General features: G+C 47.0%; 2 protein-coding genes and 1 long non-coding RNA gene across 6 annotated transcripts in view; 2 read left to right on the plus strand and 1 right to left on the minus strand.

Annotated features, from left to right (window-relative positions):
- The first annotated feature begins 3128 nt into the window (after positions 1-3128).
- LOC135375905 (uncharacterized) lies at positions 3129-3838 on the plus strand. Its single transcript, XR_010417429.1, has 4 exons — positions 3129-3235; positions 3314-3381; positions 3448-3622; positions 3685-3838. It is a non-coding gene; the product is annotated as an uncharacterized LOC135375905 (long non-coding RNA).
- Positions 3839-5628: 1790 nt separating this feature from the next.
- LOC135375900 (uncharacterized) lies at positions 5629-15327 on the minus strand. The gene is made up of 3 exons (XM_064608533.1): positions 14668-15327; positions 12685-14613; positions 5629-5814 (listed from the first exon to the last, which is right to left on the minus strand). The coding sequence occupies exons 1-3, from the start codon at positions 15325-15327 to the stop codon at positions 5629-5631; spliced, it is 2775 nt and encodes a 924-aa protein (XP_064464603.1).
- LOC135375893 (uncharacterized) overlaps positions 9429-15336 on the plus strand; it is a 50393-nt gene continuing 44485 nt past the window's right edge. For 2 of the 4 annotated variants that reach the window (XM_064608523.1, XM_064608525.1), the window contains exons 1-2: positions 9429-9641; positions 10800-10877. The gene's annotated coding sequence lies outside the window, so the exon portion shown is untranslated. The remainder of the gene's footprint in view (positions 9642-10799; positions 10878-15336) is intronic. The other 2 variants (XM_064608524.1, XM_064608526.1) reach the window with 1 other exon arrangement.

The raw sequence follows: 15336 nt of genomic DNA on the forward strand, positions 1-15336 counted from the left end.
GAACACCCATGTCGCGCTCGCAAAAGTACATTTGGAGAGCTCATAGAGCCTATGCCGATTTTTAGACTCGGCCCCGCCCCTATATCAGACACGTGAATCATTAGCTGCAAGAGGAACATTCTCGTCAAGAAATTCTTGAATAGCTGTGGAAGCTAACAGTGACTGTGCTGAATCGTGACAAAAGTCTTCGCTCACCACCCCAAAACTGTGTATTTCCGTGCCAGTTGTTACCCCACATGTCAATATCGAAATCTGTTTTCCACGGTGGCGCTCTTGTATTTCGCTAGGCATGGCTACTGTCCACTTTTTAGCGAAGTCGAAGTGCATTAGGTGCGCCTCCTGCATGGCCCTGCTCTGCACGTATCTAATGTAACTATGACAAATGCGAAAACCCGCCCACTTCCCTTGCTCTGAGAAGAAATGTACTGCTCCAAGTTCAGCGCAGCACACGCATTTTGTGCTAAAATCCCTCTGCATAACTTAAAAATGTCGTAAAATGGAGTAATCCAAGCTTCGTAGGAACTTGTGGGAACCCTGGAAAACGCAATTCCTCACTGGATATTTATTTGTACAGTATTCGTATGACCGTGTACGGAGCTTGCAAGAGTCAGGTTTTACCTTCGCTGACCATTAAGTTTGACCTAGCCGTTGAAATACGGCTTTACGGCACCGTAGGATTTCATTCAGATGCTTTGTTGGAAATAACTAATTCCCAGAGGTGAATTATTTCTCCAGCAGGACTTCAAAGGTTTGCTGACGAATAGGTTAGATAAGGCTAAGGTCAAACAAACCTTGCTCAGACAAAGGGAGCATCGACACGAGGCCCGCCATCCCGCGGTACTGGCAGTCTATCTCCGACACGTACGCACGCAGACTAGGGCCGTGTTTTAACGCGCTAACTGATAGTGTACGCCTTTGAAGCAGAATTTTTTACGTAACATGAAAGGTCTAACATCGGACCATGACCTGGCAAAATATAAAATAAATAAAAAGGGGCCTCTTCGAGAAACGGACGCTCAAAGTCCTCGTTTTTTTTTTTGAATTATACCTTAATATTTGCCTGTTTCAACACATACCTATAGGGGGCATACGCACGGTATATATATATCAAATGAAAGAGCATTAAAAGCAGAGTGAAGTGGATACCAAATGTGGTAGTGGTAGTAATATCTACAGGCAGAGAAATCACGCGTCTAATTTGGAATAAAACTGCGCGAGAGAGCATGTTCCCCATTTTTTATATCACAGGTCGGTGCTGCTGCGCGACAAAACTTGAGCTCGGACTACTGGTCTGTAGGCATACTAAAGCATAAAAAATTTCACTGCAGTATCTTTGAAGACTCGGCAGATATACGCGTGCAAACACGTCACAACTGAAACACTCGAATTCAGGGCCGAATTTTATCGATTTTTTTTTACACGAAAACTATTCCGTAGAAATTATTCGTTTTACCGATGTTGGTCATCAGGTACAATGGTCTTCTAAATATAAAAATAATGAAAATCCAAGAGGTCGTTGGGACCTCCCTGTCTGAACTGATGTGAAACCGGCAATCCAACAAGGTGCGGAAGTCACATTTTTTGATCCCATCGATAAAAATATATGTTGGAGGGAACCTCAAGTGATTCAAAATGCGACACATGCGAAGCCGGTGGGCGCGATACTTTCCTAGAGGGAGAGGGGGAAACTTTTAGGTCGCATGGCCGCGCTTTCCGCTGGGCCGACTTTGACGGGGCCTGGAGCCACCAATTTTTTGGTTGCAAATCTGATTTTTTTTGTTGCGAGAGACACGGCCGTTTTCTATCCCAGAGATCATAAAGAAGCAACTGTCACGCACAGTTCGTTCTTCAGAAATTCCCAAAATTGGCAGGAACGTTCAAAAATGCCAAATTGTGTTAGTCTATTACTTCAGAACGGTACGTCCCACTACATTGCGGTTAACTTGAATTATAAGCCCGTTAAAAGGCCTATCAACACACACTAGTGCACAGATCATTCCCGTCAACTGTACAGTTATCCTGCTGCAGTGATAAGAGTAAGGCATTGTAGTCGAATTTTCGCGCTGTATGACCCCATATATCCCAAAAATGCCATCTCCGTTTTCCAATTTTTTTTTACATCGAGGTTGGCCTATCCCTCCACTTTGCTCCAAACAAAAGACATTTGTACATATTTTGCGCTGAGACGCGTAGCGGTTTCTTTTTTTTTTTATTCTTATTTATTTTTATTTTTATTTTTTTTTATTTTTTGCGCAGCCTTCTCCGCTGCCTTCCGGCGGGGTTGCGCACCTACGTCCTGAATCTGTATAGTCATTTCCAATAGCGCATCCTGAAACCGTTTATCGTGCTCGAAAGCACTTCCACCCAGACCCACGCCGAAGTATTCCTCGTGTCACATCGCGGCGCATGCCACAAACAGATTTTCTCTCGCCAATTGAATATGGCTTTGAGAAAGCAAAGATAACGCTGCGTAACCTTCACCGGGCTGCGAATTCACACGCCGTTCAAGGTTCAGGGCCGTGTCTGCTGTCCAGGTCGAAGCGTATCTTTCCCCACGGCGGTTGTACCACAGAGGGATTTTGTCCAGTGCTAGTAAGCTTACTTGACTTGGAGAAAGTCGGAAGGAAGCTGCAGAATCTTGAACGTGGTACCAATCCACACACTGCTCAAGGTAGTACGCTTTGCCCCGACCTCCCAAATACCGACTCTCTATACGACCCATTATGTATTCTGGAAACTACTGTTTTTGGAAGGTATGAATTTGACAAGCAGCGGTGCGCTTGGTTTGAACATACTCAGTGCTACCCTCTAAAATATATACCTGCTAAGTACCCGACAAAATAAGGGTTCGCAAGAAACAGATGGTTCATAGACGGTGCGCCTTCGAGAACTGTCTCATTCATGAGGTTGTGGCTGCAGCGTGTATAGTTTTAAGCGGTACATAGCGGATTCGTGAAGTCACCGACGGCTTGATCCGCCTGACAGCGCCGTGAACCCCCTGTGAAATTCCTCCTGTAGGCCACGAAAAATATAGAAAAAACAAGGTGTGTGTTCCGCATGAACTTCTCGTCAACTGAAGGCAATCTTTTGCTGTAGGACGCTGTTGGCAGTGTTCCAGACAGCCGCTTGCTAGCGTCCGCGTTTTGTCTTATCGTCGTGCCGTTGCGGTCTGAATGGTGGTGTTACACGCGTTTCATATTTCCAGACTGCAACGTTCTTATGTGAAATGGCACCGGTGTGTACCTGGACATCTTGTTATATGGTACTTGCTGCACCCTTACCACTGATGTTTTTGTTTTTGTTTTTGTCGCAGGGATCAAAGGAAAAGATGTAGCCTCTGTTGATTTCCAGACCGCAGTGTGCTTGTGAAGAAAGGCGTTGGTATGTAGCTGCATCTTTTTTACTCATTGCTCGCTCCACGGTCACCATTCATATTCTTTATCGCAGGGATCAATGGGAAGGATCCGGTCTTCCTTGGGTACAAATACCACTGTTTAGGGTTAGTCTTAGGTTAGGTTAGTCTTAGGGGCAAAGTTGTATCGGCGAAAAAAAAAAGATACAACTTTGCAGGTTATAGTATCTGGCATCAGGAGTAGCTTGGGAAACGGAATGCAGATAACAGGTGAGCTGGAAGTCTATCTCCGATAGGCGAGTTTGCTGATCACACTTGTTTGTCTCTCACAGATACTTATTAACGGTTACTCCCTCGTTCGTTCTGCTAGGTTGAGGATTCATGAAGTAATTGATTAGCTCGTTACTCCAGCTTTGTGTCATATACGCATACGATGTGAACACTGCCTCATTGCTTGCTTTGAGAGACATAAACATTTCGAAATGATTCGTTTGCTTTGTTTTTTGTGTCTTTATGGCGCCGAGGCGCCGACGGTGGAAAATTCAACAAGAGGGGAGGGAAAGGGTAACTTCTAAAAAACCTCCAAAATGAGAGGGTGATCTGTACCTCTTGATGTTAGCGGGTTTGTGGTACCCTCTAAATCTGGGCCTACATTGTTGCAATTTTTTGCCCTCTGAATAATCGGTAGCCAGACTGTACCAGATTTAGAGTGTATTGTCCTTCACGGTCCTATGAATACGGGGACTACGCATGGCTACACCAACTATACAGTCAATGACGTGTTATGTGTGCTGATTATGTACGAAAGCACAAAATGAAAGCGTACTTAAACAAGACGTTTCGGTGCCTGCGTGACCTTGGTCTTCGAGACGTCAAAGATGTTTTTTTGCCATGTGAGACCATTGAGGTGCTGGAAACGGACTACCTGTGCGGGAACTGTTTTGCACATTTTCGGAGCTTAAGAGCAGCGCAGCCACATTGTGAAGCTGGATCTTCGTCGGGGAGCTCGGACGATCCAACATACAGATGAGACAAGGATTATGTTGAAATGCTGAACGAAAACGCTACTACTACCAGCCTCGAGATCTCCCCTTTCAAGCCTTCTGGCCAGGTGAAGCAGAAGGCATCGTACGCAAAACGAAAGTCCGACCAGCTGGAGAAGGAATTCTCGAAGAAAGCACGACGATTGGTGAGTCTCGCGTACGGCGAAGAGATTCCACAGTAGTTCCTGCAGGAGGACCAGCTTCAACAGTGGGAATTAAACGCCAGGGCGGACTTCTTAAAAGCAGAAATCATTCAAGAAAAGTGTCTCCTGTTCACCCTCCTGCCATCATCTTACTCAACTGGTGACATACAGGAACTGATTCTCGAAGCGACTAAATACGTAATACTCGAGGCAAAGAAGCTTCAAGCTGAGGCTGGAATTTGGTCACGACCTGATCCGTACGTGTCAAGAAACGAAATTAGCGCCCAAGATGTGGCTGACGCCTTGGAATATTAGATTAAAGATTACACTAGATTGCAGCGTGCAGAGCTCAAGACCTCGCGATGTGGTCACAGTGAACGACGGAGGGAAAAACAAAAAGTTTAACTGATAAGCGATAAATGACGCGCACAATACGGGAGGCCTACCGACAGTCCAATACAGCGCATCCGGCGAGCAAGGTAGGACTTACAAAAATGTCATTCCTTGCGGCCCAAATGGGTAGTTCTCAGCCAATACCGGGAAGAATGTGTGTGCTCGTACTGTGCGAACTTTTCGCCATAAACAGTATTTCGGAAGGCAGTTTCAGTGAAGAGCAACTGAAGGCTACGTGTATGTGTAGCCCTGCCACTGAACATTGCGAAAGGGGTGAGTGCAGCTTACGCCCAAGAAAAGACTGTTGTTGAATTCCAATGGCAGAGTCGGAGCAAGTGGCAGACTCGGCAATGGAGCGGCTTGATCTGGCCTAGAGCAAGTTATCCGAATCTGCGACTGGAACACTTGCGCCCAACTTGGAGTTCAGCCCTGGCCAATCTCTCTTGGTGGACGGCGGCCAGAGACGGAGGAAGAAGAAGAAGATGATCATGTTCCATTATAACGCCATGTTTTGCTACATCAAGGTCCTTGTAATCTCCTAACGTTGCCATTGTAATGTCTGACTTATCGCTTCCTTCATGAAACAAAATCGCCAGCGTACAACGCGAAAGACTAGTCACGGCGAAGACGCGTTGCGAGGCGACCATGTTGGCGAAGCAGAGACAGGAAATAAGAAGCACGAGCGACAAATGACACGTCACAAAGAGTTCCGGTTGAATCTGCCTATTTTGGCGGAGCAGTCTGGGTTGCTCCCTGGAGCGACCTTGGCTCGAATGCCGCTCAGAAGCTCCCATTCGGAGACTGCAGAAGTGTTCCCAATCTGCCTGTCGAACAGACTTACGCTAGGCGGAGCAACAAAACTTGCTCCGTAGGCCCTCCGAATCTGTCATTGGAATTCAACATGTTTCACCATCCGCAGACTTGAGCTACATGAGACCGGTGGTATGGAACTGGCATTGTGGGAAACGGGCAGGCTGGAGAAGAAAGGTCTGCCACTCGAAACATTCCTTGATACCTAGATGGGTAGAAATCCAGCGAACCAGTAGAGATGTATAGGAAGGGAGTTGCCTCAGGACAGAAGCCGCCGATATTTCGAACAGAGACTGTTCTTCTTCTGGCACCGTCCTTCTCTGGGCACCGTCCTCATCATTGGCATGGTACTTAAAGGGTGTTTAAAGGTTCATGCACGTCACACCTAACCCTTTAAATACCATGCCAATGATGAGGACGGTGCCCAGAAGAAGAACAGTCTCTGTTCGAAATATCGGCGGCTTCTGTCCTGACGCAACTCCCTTCCTATTCCTTGACACCTCTTTCCGCTGGACAAAAAAGCACATACGTCATAAATACGTGAAGAACCTGCAAAAGGAAGCAATTAGGAAAGAAAAGACATCAGTGCGACCGCAGATTGTGTTATTTAATTTTGACTTTGCCGAGAATTGGACAGTGGTCGTACCTGACGCAGTGCAAAGCTACCACTGGAAGAAAACACAGATTAGTATATTCACGTGCGTAATGACGACAACCAGCAGGACGCATAGCTTTGCAGTAGTAAGTGATGACATGCGCCACGACTCCGCATTTGCAACGTTGGCACTTGAGAAGATCGATGAGTGGATGGACGAAAAAATGTGCCCGTGTACGCGGAATGTGTATACATATCTGATGGCGCGAGCGCACATTTCAAGAACAGGTACCAGGCTTTTGAAATATCTAGGACACCAAGAATACGGAAGTGGCTCTTCTCTGCCCCTGGCAACGGCAAAAATGGTTGCGACGGGGTCGTCATCGTCGTTAAACATATTGCTACCGTGCACAACTTTAGGTGCTCCCCTGTAGATGTAATTCAGAGAGCAGATGATTTAGTGTCCAAGCTCAGATCGCGCTGGCCAAATGTTGTTCTCATACACGTTTCAAGGAGCGACTCAGAAAAGCACCGGACACTGAAGCTTGACCTGTGGAAGGGGGCAAAACCAATCCCTAATCTTCGCAACAGGTTGCTGTGGCTCAGGACAACGCAAGACAAAGTGGTTTATAAAATATCGACTGTGGCTGTGGAAAGTCAAGAGAACCACCGCTGTGCATACCCTTGTACAGTTTAGCTTTGTGCATACATGCGTATATGTAAATAAAGTGCAGCGCCGCACCAAATACATAAATGTGGTCACTCGTGAAGAAACTGTCCCTCGTGACACAGAGCAAACCACCGGCCACTCCATGTTTCCGACCAGTTGAAGTATTACGCCTCAGAGAATTACACAAAAGGTGGTGGCACGGAGATCAACCACGCCGGAAGGCAGCAAAAGAGGCTGCGCGAGAAAAAGAACAAAAAAAAAAAAAAAAAGGAACGCCACGCGTCTCAGAGCAAAATATGTACAAATGTCTTTTCTTTTGGGCAAAGTGGAGAGATAGGGCAACCTCTATGCAATAAATTGTGCCAAACGAATATGGTATTTTTTAGATATATGGGGTCATAGAACGCGAAAAATCGCCTACAATGCCTTACTCTATGCACTGCAGCAGCATAACTGTACAATTGACAGTAATGAGCTGTACACCAGTCGATAGGGCTTTTAACGGTCTTTCGATTGGAGTTAACCGCAATGAAGTGGAACGTACTGTTCTGAAGTAATAGCGTAACAAAATTTTGCATTTTTGAACGTTCCTGCCAAGTTTGGGATTTTCTAAAGAACGAACTGTGCGTGACAGCCGCTTCCTTATCATCACTGGGATAGACAACGGCCATGTCTCTCACGACAAAAAAAATCAGATCCGTAACCAAAAAATTGGTGGCTCCAGGCCCCGCCAAAGTCGGCCCAGCGCAAAGCGTGGCCATGCGACCTACAAGTTTCCCCCCCTCCCTCTAGGAAAGTATCGCGCCCAAGGGCTTCGCATGCGGCGCGTTTTGCATCACTTGAGGTCCCCTCTAACATTTCTTTTTTTTTTTTTTTTTGACGAGATTCAAAAATGTGACTTCCGCATCTTGGTGGATTATAAACGAGATCGCCCTATTGACTGTGAACACCACAAAAAGGAATGTACTAAAATTTTACAAATATCCACTCACTGGTTCTTCAGCTATAAGGTGCTTACAATACAGGGTGTTCAAAATTAAGCTTTCACGAGCGCTACGCAAACACAGCGATGACAGGAAACCGGATGATAACTTTACGCTACTTGTGTAAGAAACAGGTGCTGCTAATTATGTAGCACCTGTTTCTTACTCAAGGATCAGAAAAACAGCACCAGTTTTTCTTTTGTTCGCCTATTTATAAAGTGCTAGTGAAAGCTTAATTTTGAACACCCTGTATATCTTACAGCACTGTAGTGTGCTCAATTACTTATACTGCTGGATTGCTAACCGCTAATTAAACTTAAACTAGTATGCGAGATAGAATGACAAGTGAGACTAGAATGATATACTGAAGCGAATGAATACAGAAAACAAATAGGAGCAACTTTCCTCCGCTCTTGTCCAAATATATGCACCATCACCAAACTAATATTGAATAAGTCTGGAGCCTGCTAATATACGCGCTCGAGACGCAAAATCGTTATTAGGCAATTGAAAGGAAAGTATCCGAGTCTAATATATACACGACGGGGTGCACACGGCTGTTTGTGAACAGACTGATTCGCGAAAGTGCCTTTATAATGTAAAGTGTAACAACACGGGAAGCCATACTAATGTGGCGTAATTTATCGTGCACGTCATTTCGTCTATATTTATATATACTGTCGTACGCCTGCCGTAGACTCCAATCTTACACATAGCAATTGATCTATCAAACAAACCCCATCAGTTGAACAATAAACGGATTGAGATTAATATAAACTCATTCAAAGACCTGCACACGACGCTGGACCCAAAACCATTTGCCGCCGATGCCGGTTGTCGCGGTCACGAGGCCATAACAACGCCGTGGAGAGCGTCTGTCCTGTCGCCCGCAGCGCCACCACAGCCTTGCCCAAGAGCCCTCTATTTCGCATCGCCATCCATGCCTCCCGCTGTCTCTCACCATGCTCCCCGAAGTAGCAATGACGTCATCCGCGGAATGCGACATGAGTGGCCCCTAGTGGTGAAGGGTCGCTCGTAGCGCGCTTTTCCGTTTTCTGATAACCCCAGATAACATGGTTCGTGAATCACCCTGTGTTCTGCTACATAGAGCCCCTCCCGAAGCAGCACAATGTACTGAAAGTCGAGTGCAATAGGGGCGGACGGGTAGGTGGAAGACCTTGAACGAACTGGTGAAACTAAAGAACACCGATAAGACACATACCGTCCACCCCTATGGCACTCGACTTTCGGTACATTGTGCTGCTTGGGTCCTAATCTCCTATAACGTTGCCCTGGTAACATCTGGCTCACCACTTTCGTCATAAACAAAATCACCGACGTAAGAAGTGAAATACCAGACACGGCGAAGACATATTGCGTGTCGGTGATGTAATCGAAGGAGGAACATGAAACAGGAAGTGCAGAGTGAGCCCCGTGCATGTAACGGAGAAGTCTGTGTTGCCCTTGGAGCAACCTTGATTTGAAGGAAACGCTCCGTATCTTGCAACGGGAAACCATGGCACGTATGAGATGTGTATGGCGGAAAGTGTTTTTCTTCGTGTTGTTCTTCGAAAGTGTCGTGTCTTTCTCTTGTGTTGGCATAGGGGTGGAGGAAGCAACATAGGCCGGCCGTGCAGCTGGTTCCCCTTCAAGTGAGTACCCAACGCGATTTTATATCCCGTTCTGTTGTACGAGTCAGTAATGCGGTGTGTTCAGTACGTACTATGTGCTCAGTACTGCAAGAACAAACGCATGTTTCTTCTCGGAAAGAGAATGTGATACAAACGCAAGGTATGTATCATGTTCTACTTGCAAGTTCTGATAACGCTATAGCTCACGGACCCTTGATACATGCCTCGTTGGCCACGTGTGTGCCCTGTCTCCAACTGGGATTACGTTGTACACATTGTGTCTGCCGTCACACAGAAGCGTTTCAACTTTCGCCTCGATTACACTGGCAGAGCGGCGTCACGAATCTTCACAAGAAATAAGTGTGACAAATGTTGACAACACTTCCGCAGCTTATTTTATGCTAAATATAATGCGAAATACGCGAATGTTGTACACGAATTGTATACGGCTAGTTTTGTTTATTTTTGTCTCCGGGACAACCTACCAATCGTGACAACACGAAAATCAGGTAGACCAGAATAACTGCAGCAGGACCGTCATGAAGATTACACACAACGAAAGTGTCCGGCACCTGTGCCATCTGAACATTTTATCTGCGAGTAAACATATGACGCATCAAGTTGTATTTCTTAACCAGGATTTTATGCCACACATCAACATCGTTTAGAATACTATCACATGATCATCTCACTGGAATCTTCTCTCGGTCCCAAAGTGCCGAACAAACTGTTTATTTACTTCTCACCGAAACTGTGAAATTATCTACCCCACAATATAACAAACACAGCTGCATTTTCTTCCTTCCAAGTGGTATGCCATCGACCGATCGAGCAACAGTCGTAATGCCCGTTCAACTCAACTAGAGTTTGCGAGAGGTTAAAGTCTGCAACAATGCGGATATGCCCTGCGGCTTCCACTTGGGGGGGGGGGGTTGGTTTACTTACGGCATTCGCGACTCCATTTTTCAGCGCGTCTATTGCTCTCGCTTCCTTTTATTTTGGACACTTTTACTTCTCATAGTCTAGCAGCTGACGTCTTCATGGTTACCATTTGCGGTACGCTGCGTCGCTAACTCCAGTTTACCTGAAACGACCATTTCAATCACTAAGTTTTCCTATGTGTTAATCATGCACTCATACTGGCTAACTTTTCAATAACGGTCACGTCCATTCCGGCAGGAGAATCAGAACGAGAGCTTCACGAATTCCTTCGAGGAGCCGACATCCCCTCTTAGTGTGACAAATTCAAAGACATAGGTAAGCCAAAACAGAACTTCGTGCTTCAAATGTCGTAGAAGAGTTAACGACGATCGTTGTTGACGGTTTTGTTCCACTGAGCGGGGTCGTCCTTGGAAGAGAGGCGGCTGCAGAGGCTCATGGCGAAGTAGCGGTTTCGAAACCTGATCTATGTATGCTACGCTCACCGATGTTGCTGGGTCACGTGCTCCTCTGGGATGGAAGCCAAATACGTAGTGCCACAAGCTGAGATTCAGCTGAGATTGCGCGGAACTCTTAGGGGGGGGGGAGAAAATTATGGGGCTATCAATTTATTCCAGTGTTATTGGAATACATGAGAGATTTCCAATAACATCGATAAAGTTCCAACACAAAGTTGTGCGTGCAAAATAGCACGGTTGAGTGCGGTAGGAGTATGTTTCGTTGTTTATGTTCCCTGTTTTTACGAACCCCAGCGTAAAATAGGCATTGGTTTGTTAGGCGTCACAATTTTGCAAGGCGGCTTCACCTAGCGCACGGGTGCATGAGGTGAAGCCGCCTTTAGAAGGCTATCAGCATGACCATCTCGAGTTCTTGGTTACTAGAATGTAGATCAGTGGAACCAGTTAAGGTCCAAGTAGAGGCAATACAAACGATAACTAACGATGTACACCTCTTCTGTAATGGATACTAGCTTTCATGAAGCAGACTACATTCCTTAAGGCGTAAATCAGAAACTGTAAATCAGAAGGTGTAAAGGTAGTGTACATGACGGGAACCAAGAACCTTTATACAAAAGAAATCTAGTCTGGTACTAGAAAGCTAGTGTCTATTAAAGAAGAAGTGTCCATCTTGGTTCTGTTTTGTTCTCGATTACTTTGAGGCGAAAACGAAATTCTCATTAGAGCAGCAGAAACTGACTTACTACTCAATGCTTAAACAAAATACAGGCACCGACACTGAAGATTTTTGTTTAAGTTTAATTTATACACGCTTTCGCGTGGAGGTTCACGCTCCCTCAGGTACAAAGTGAAGTAGTGACACACATAAGTATATATAGTATGGACACATACACGACTAAGCACACTGCTGTACAAAGAAAGGGAAGGGGAAAGGAGATATGGTGCCACATGTCTGTGTACAATGAATTGCTGGGCAGACGGATAAGTAAAAGGTGTTATAGGGAAATGTGAAGGAATGCTGGATGCTGTTGTAGCTGCTTAATAAAACAGTACTCTGTCTAACACTCAACATTTAATACTACCATGTAGACTCAGATACATAATGCATGGGAAAAAACGAAAGAACTATAATTCGAGCGTCTGCTCGGTAGCGAGGTAGAATCGTCTCTGTCTCTATCGCCAATCACACACAGAACATCAAATTCCCCAAAAGAAACCCGATCCGGACCTTTCTCCAACACAGATGCGCGCAAACGGAGACGTGGCCCATCAACACCCCGCGCAGTAACGGTGTTGGGGGGAAGAAGTGACCCCTCCTGGCGGAACCACTGCCCTGCGTGTCTGGAGTTTGTCTCTCTCGGTTCGGATCTTCAACATCCTCCCCCCGGATGAGCTTAGCTCATTTCGAGAGGATAAATGTGTTGCACTGCCCTCTTTAGGTGTTGGCCGTGCGGCAGTTCTAACCTGCAGGACCTTATTTTGTTGTCTCTTCCACGGTAAAGTTCAAGAATTCTCCCCATCTTCCAGTTCAGTTTGGGAGTCCTATCTTCATGAATGATTAGAACATCTCCTACGTTCAAATTGGTAGATAGTTTTTGTCTGCCGTAGTGTGCGGACCTCAGTTGTAGCAAGTATTCACGGAGCCACCTTTTCCAATAGTGATTTACAATTTGCTGTCGGTGTGCTAGTCGGCGGGTCAAATCTTTTGCGTTCGCGGCTGGTGATGTGCGGTATGTTAAGGGTGGCAGCGCTGTCATCCTCCTTCCGATAAGGAAATGAGCCGGTGTGAGCGGCTCCATCTCGTCAATGTCAGACGTTAGGGTGGTCAGTGGTCGCGAGTTGACCGCGGCTTCCACTTCATGGAGGACGGTTTCTAGTTCTTCGTATCCAAGCCGGGCCTTTCCCAGTGTCTTTCGAAGGCAACCCTTTACCGTCCGTACCATCCTTTCCCAAAATCCGCCCCACCAGGCGGCGCGTTCAACGATGAACCTCCACCTGATGTTGTGGGTGGAGCAGAAGTCTCTGACTGCGGCGCTGTTTATATGCTCCCATAGACCTCTGATGTCCTTAGCCGCTCGTCGAAAAGTCAAAGCATTGTCCGAGTAGATCAGTTCTGGCAGGCCCCTTCGGGACGCAAAACGCCGGAACGCCAATAGAAAGTTCGTCGTCGATAAACTGGATACAATTTCAAGGTGAACAGCCCGAGTTACCGCACATGTAAATAAAGCGATATAGCTCTTTGCGTCTCCGACGGCTGTCTTCACATACAAAGGTCCCGCGAAATCAATGCCCACGACGGCAAAGGGATGTGTGCGTGTGATTCGCTCACCGGGTAAAGGAGCCGTGGGAGCCGTCGCTGGCTTCAGTTTGTATCTGCAGCAGACTGTACATCTCCTTACTATCTGTTTCACAACTTGTCGGCACCTAGGTATCCAATACATCTCTCTTAGCTCAGTCATAGTTTCCAACACTCCTCCGTGCAAAATGCGACAGTGTGCGCTCTGAATCACGAGCTCCGTGAAGCCATGTCGTGGAGGTAGAATGATGGGGTGCCGAACTGCTGGTTCCAACTGTCCTTGTTGGAGTCGTCCTGTCACTCGCAACATTCCCCGGTCGTCGAGGAAGGGGTTGATCTGGAACAGCTCTGATTCAGGACTAACTGAGCGCTGCTTACAGAGTGCGTGAATTTCCGGTTGGTAGTGTTCATCTTGCGTGCGACGTATCCAGTACGTCTCCGCTGCTCTTATTTCTTCGGTGGTGAGTGGTCCGGTCGGTGTGTCCTCAGTTCGGCGGCATTTCGCCACAAACCTCATGACCCATGCGGTCACTCTCAATACCCTTGATAGCCTGCTGAAGCGCTCAAGTTGCAGTAGACGGCCTTCAATATCTGCAACACCCAATATAAGATAGGGTGGTGGTGAGGACGCTTCCGCTCGTTCTTCATGGACAACGTTCGGTGCTGTGTCGTCAGGGGCCGTGTGAACGTAAGGCTCCGGCCAGCATACCTCTTCTCGCTGCAGCCATTCCGGTCCACTCCACCACAACGAGCTCGAAACACAGATTTCAGCTGTGATGCCTCTTGTTACCAAGTCGGCCGGATTGCAGTGGCCGGGACAATGTCTCCACCTCGCTGGATCGGTGATGCCTTGGATTTCACTAACCCTATTGCTCACAAATGGCTTCCATCTGTTCGCAGACGATCGGATCCAGCTAAGCGCTATTGTGGAGTCCGTCCATATGTGATATTCAGCCGCAGGCGCGTGGAGAATACCTGCCGCGTAGCTGAGTAGCCTAGCTCCAATCAGGGCCCCATTTAATTCAAGTCGTGGCAACGTGAGACGTTTGATGGGTGCTACCCGTGCCATAGCAAGCATGAGGTTCACGTGCACTTGTCCAGTCTCAGTCCGCACTCGCAGGTAAACAGCAGCTCCATACGCGTGCGGACTGGCATCGGTGAAAACGTGAAGCTGGACAGTGTACCGAGTCTGCTCGCTGATAGGAATGAGACACCGCTGCGTATGTAGCAGGCTCAGCTTCGGAATATCTTGGCACCACGTGTCCCACTCTGAGCTGAGATCATCTGGTAGTTCACAGTCCTAATCGATTCCGAGTTCCCAGAGCTTTTGAAACATTATCTTCACGCGGATCACGAATGGGGAGAGAAATCCCAAAGGGTCAAATATTCTAGCCGTTGCTTGGAGCAAAAATCGCTTCGTGTTCTTTCGACACGTGAGGAACTCAACGATGGCAGAAGTGTCGAACTTGAACACGTCGTCTTCCTTGTTCCATACGACTCCAAGCACGTTTGTTTCAGCCATTGTTCCCAGTGCGCAGGTCACGTTTTTTGCGGTATGTTCCTCAAACACATCGTTTAGTGCCTTAGAGCTAGACGCCCATTTGCCCAGCTCCATCCCTGCCCTTTTGAAAATATCAGTTGATTCAGAACAGATGCGCAGCGCTTCCTCCAATGTTGCAGCTTCGGTAGTCATGTCATCAACATACATGGAGCTCTCTAGCGCTGTCGCAGTCTCAGGGAATTCCTCCTTCATAAGTCTGAGATGATGGGAGAGGGTTGCCGCCAGCAGAAACGGACTCGCTGCCGTCCCAAAAGGTACAGCAGTCATTCTCCATTCTTCCACAGGAGGCATCTCGTGGCCAGGGGTTGGCGGTGTAGAAAACCATAGGAAACGAAGAAAGTCTCTGTCCTCTTGCTTTATGCCAATCTGCAGGAGTGCCTTCCGCACGTCCGCTGTTATGGCAATTCTGTGCAGTCGGAACCTCAAGAGAAGCCGGACAAGGTCAGGCACCATTTTTGGTCC

The sequence above is a fragment of the Ornithodoros turicata genome, unplaced genomic scaffold (assembly GCF_037126465.1).
Source record: "Ornithodoros turicata isolate Travis unplaced genomic scaffold, ASM3712646v1 ctg00000955.1, whole genome shotgun sequence".
Lineage (NCBI taxonomy): Eukaryota > Metazoa > Arthropoda > Arachnida > Ixodida > Argasidae > Ornithodoros > Ornithodoros turicata.

Bases quoted from the DNA above. Each gene is read 5' to 3' on its own strand.
- LOC135375900 (XM_064608533.1), bottom strand. From the start codon at position 15,327: ATGGTGCCTGACCTTGTCCGGCTTCTCTTGAGGTTCCGACTGCACAGA. The intron at 14,614-14,667 runs GTGATCCGCGTG...GGAATCGATTAG, and splicing joins TGGGATTTCTCTCCCCATTC to GACTGTGAACTACCAGATGA. The intron at 5,815-12,684 runs GTAAATCACTAT...TTCCAATGACAG, and splicing joins TAGCACACCGACAGCAAATT to ATTCGGAGGGCCTACGGAGC.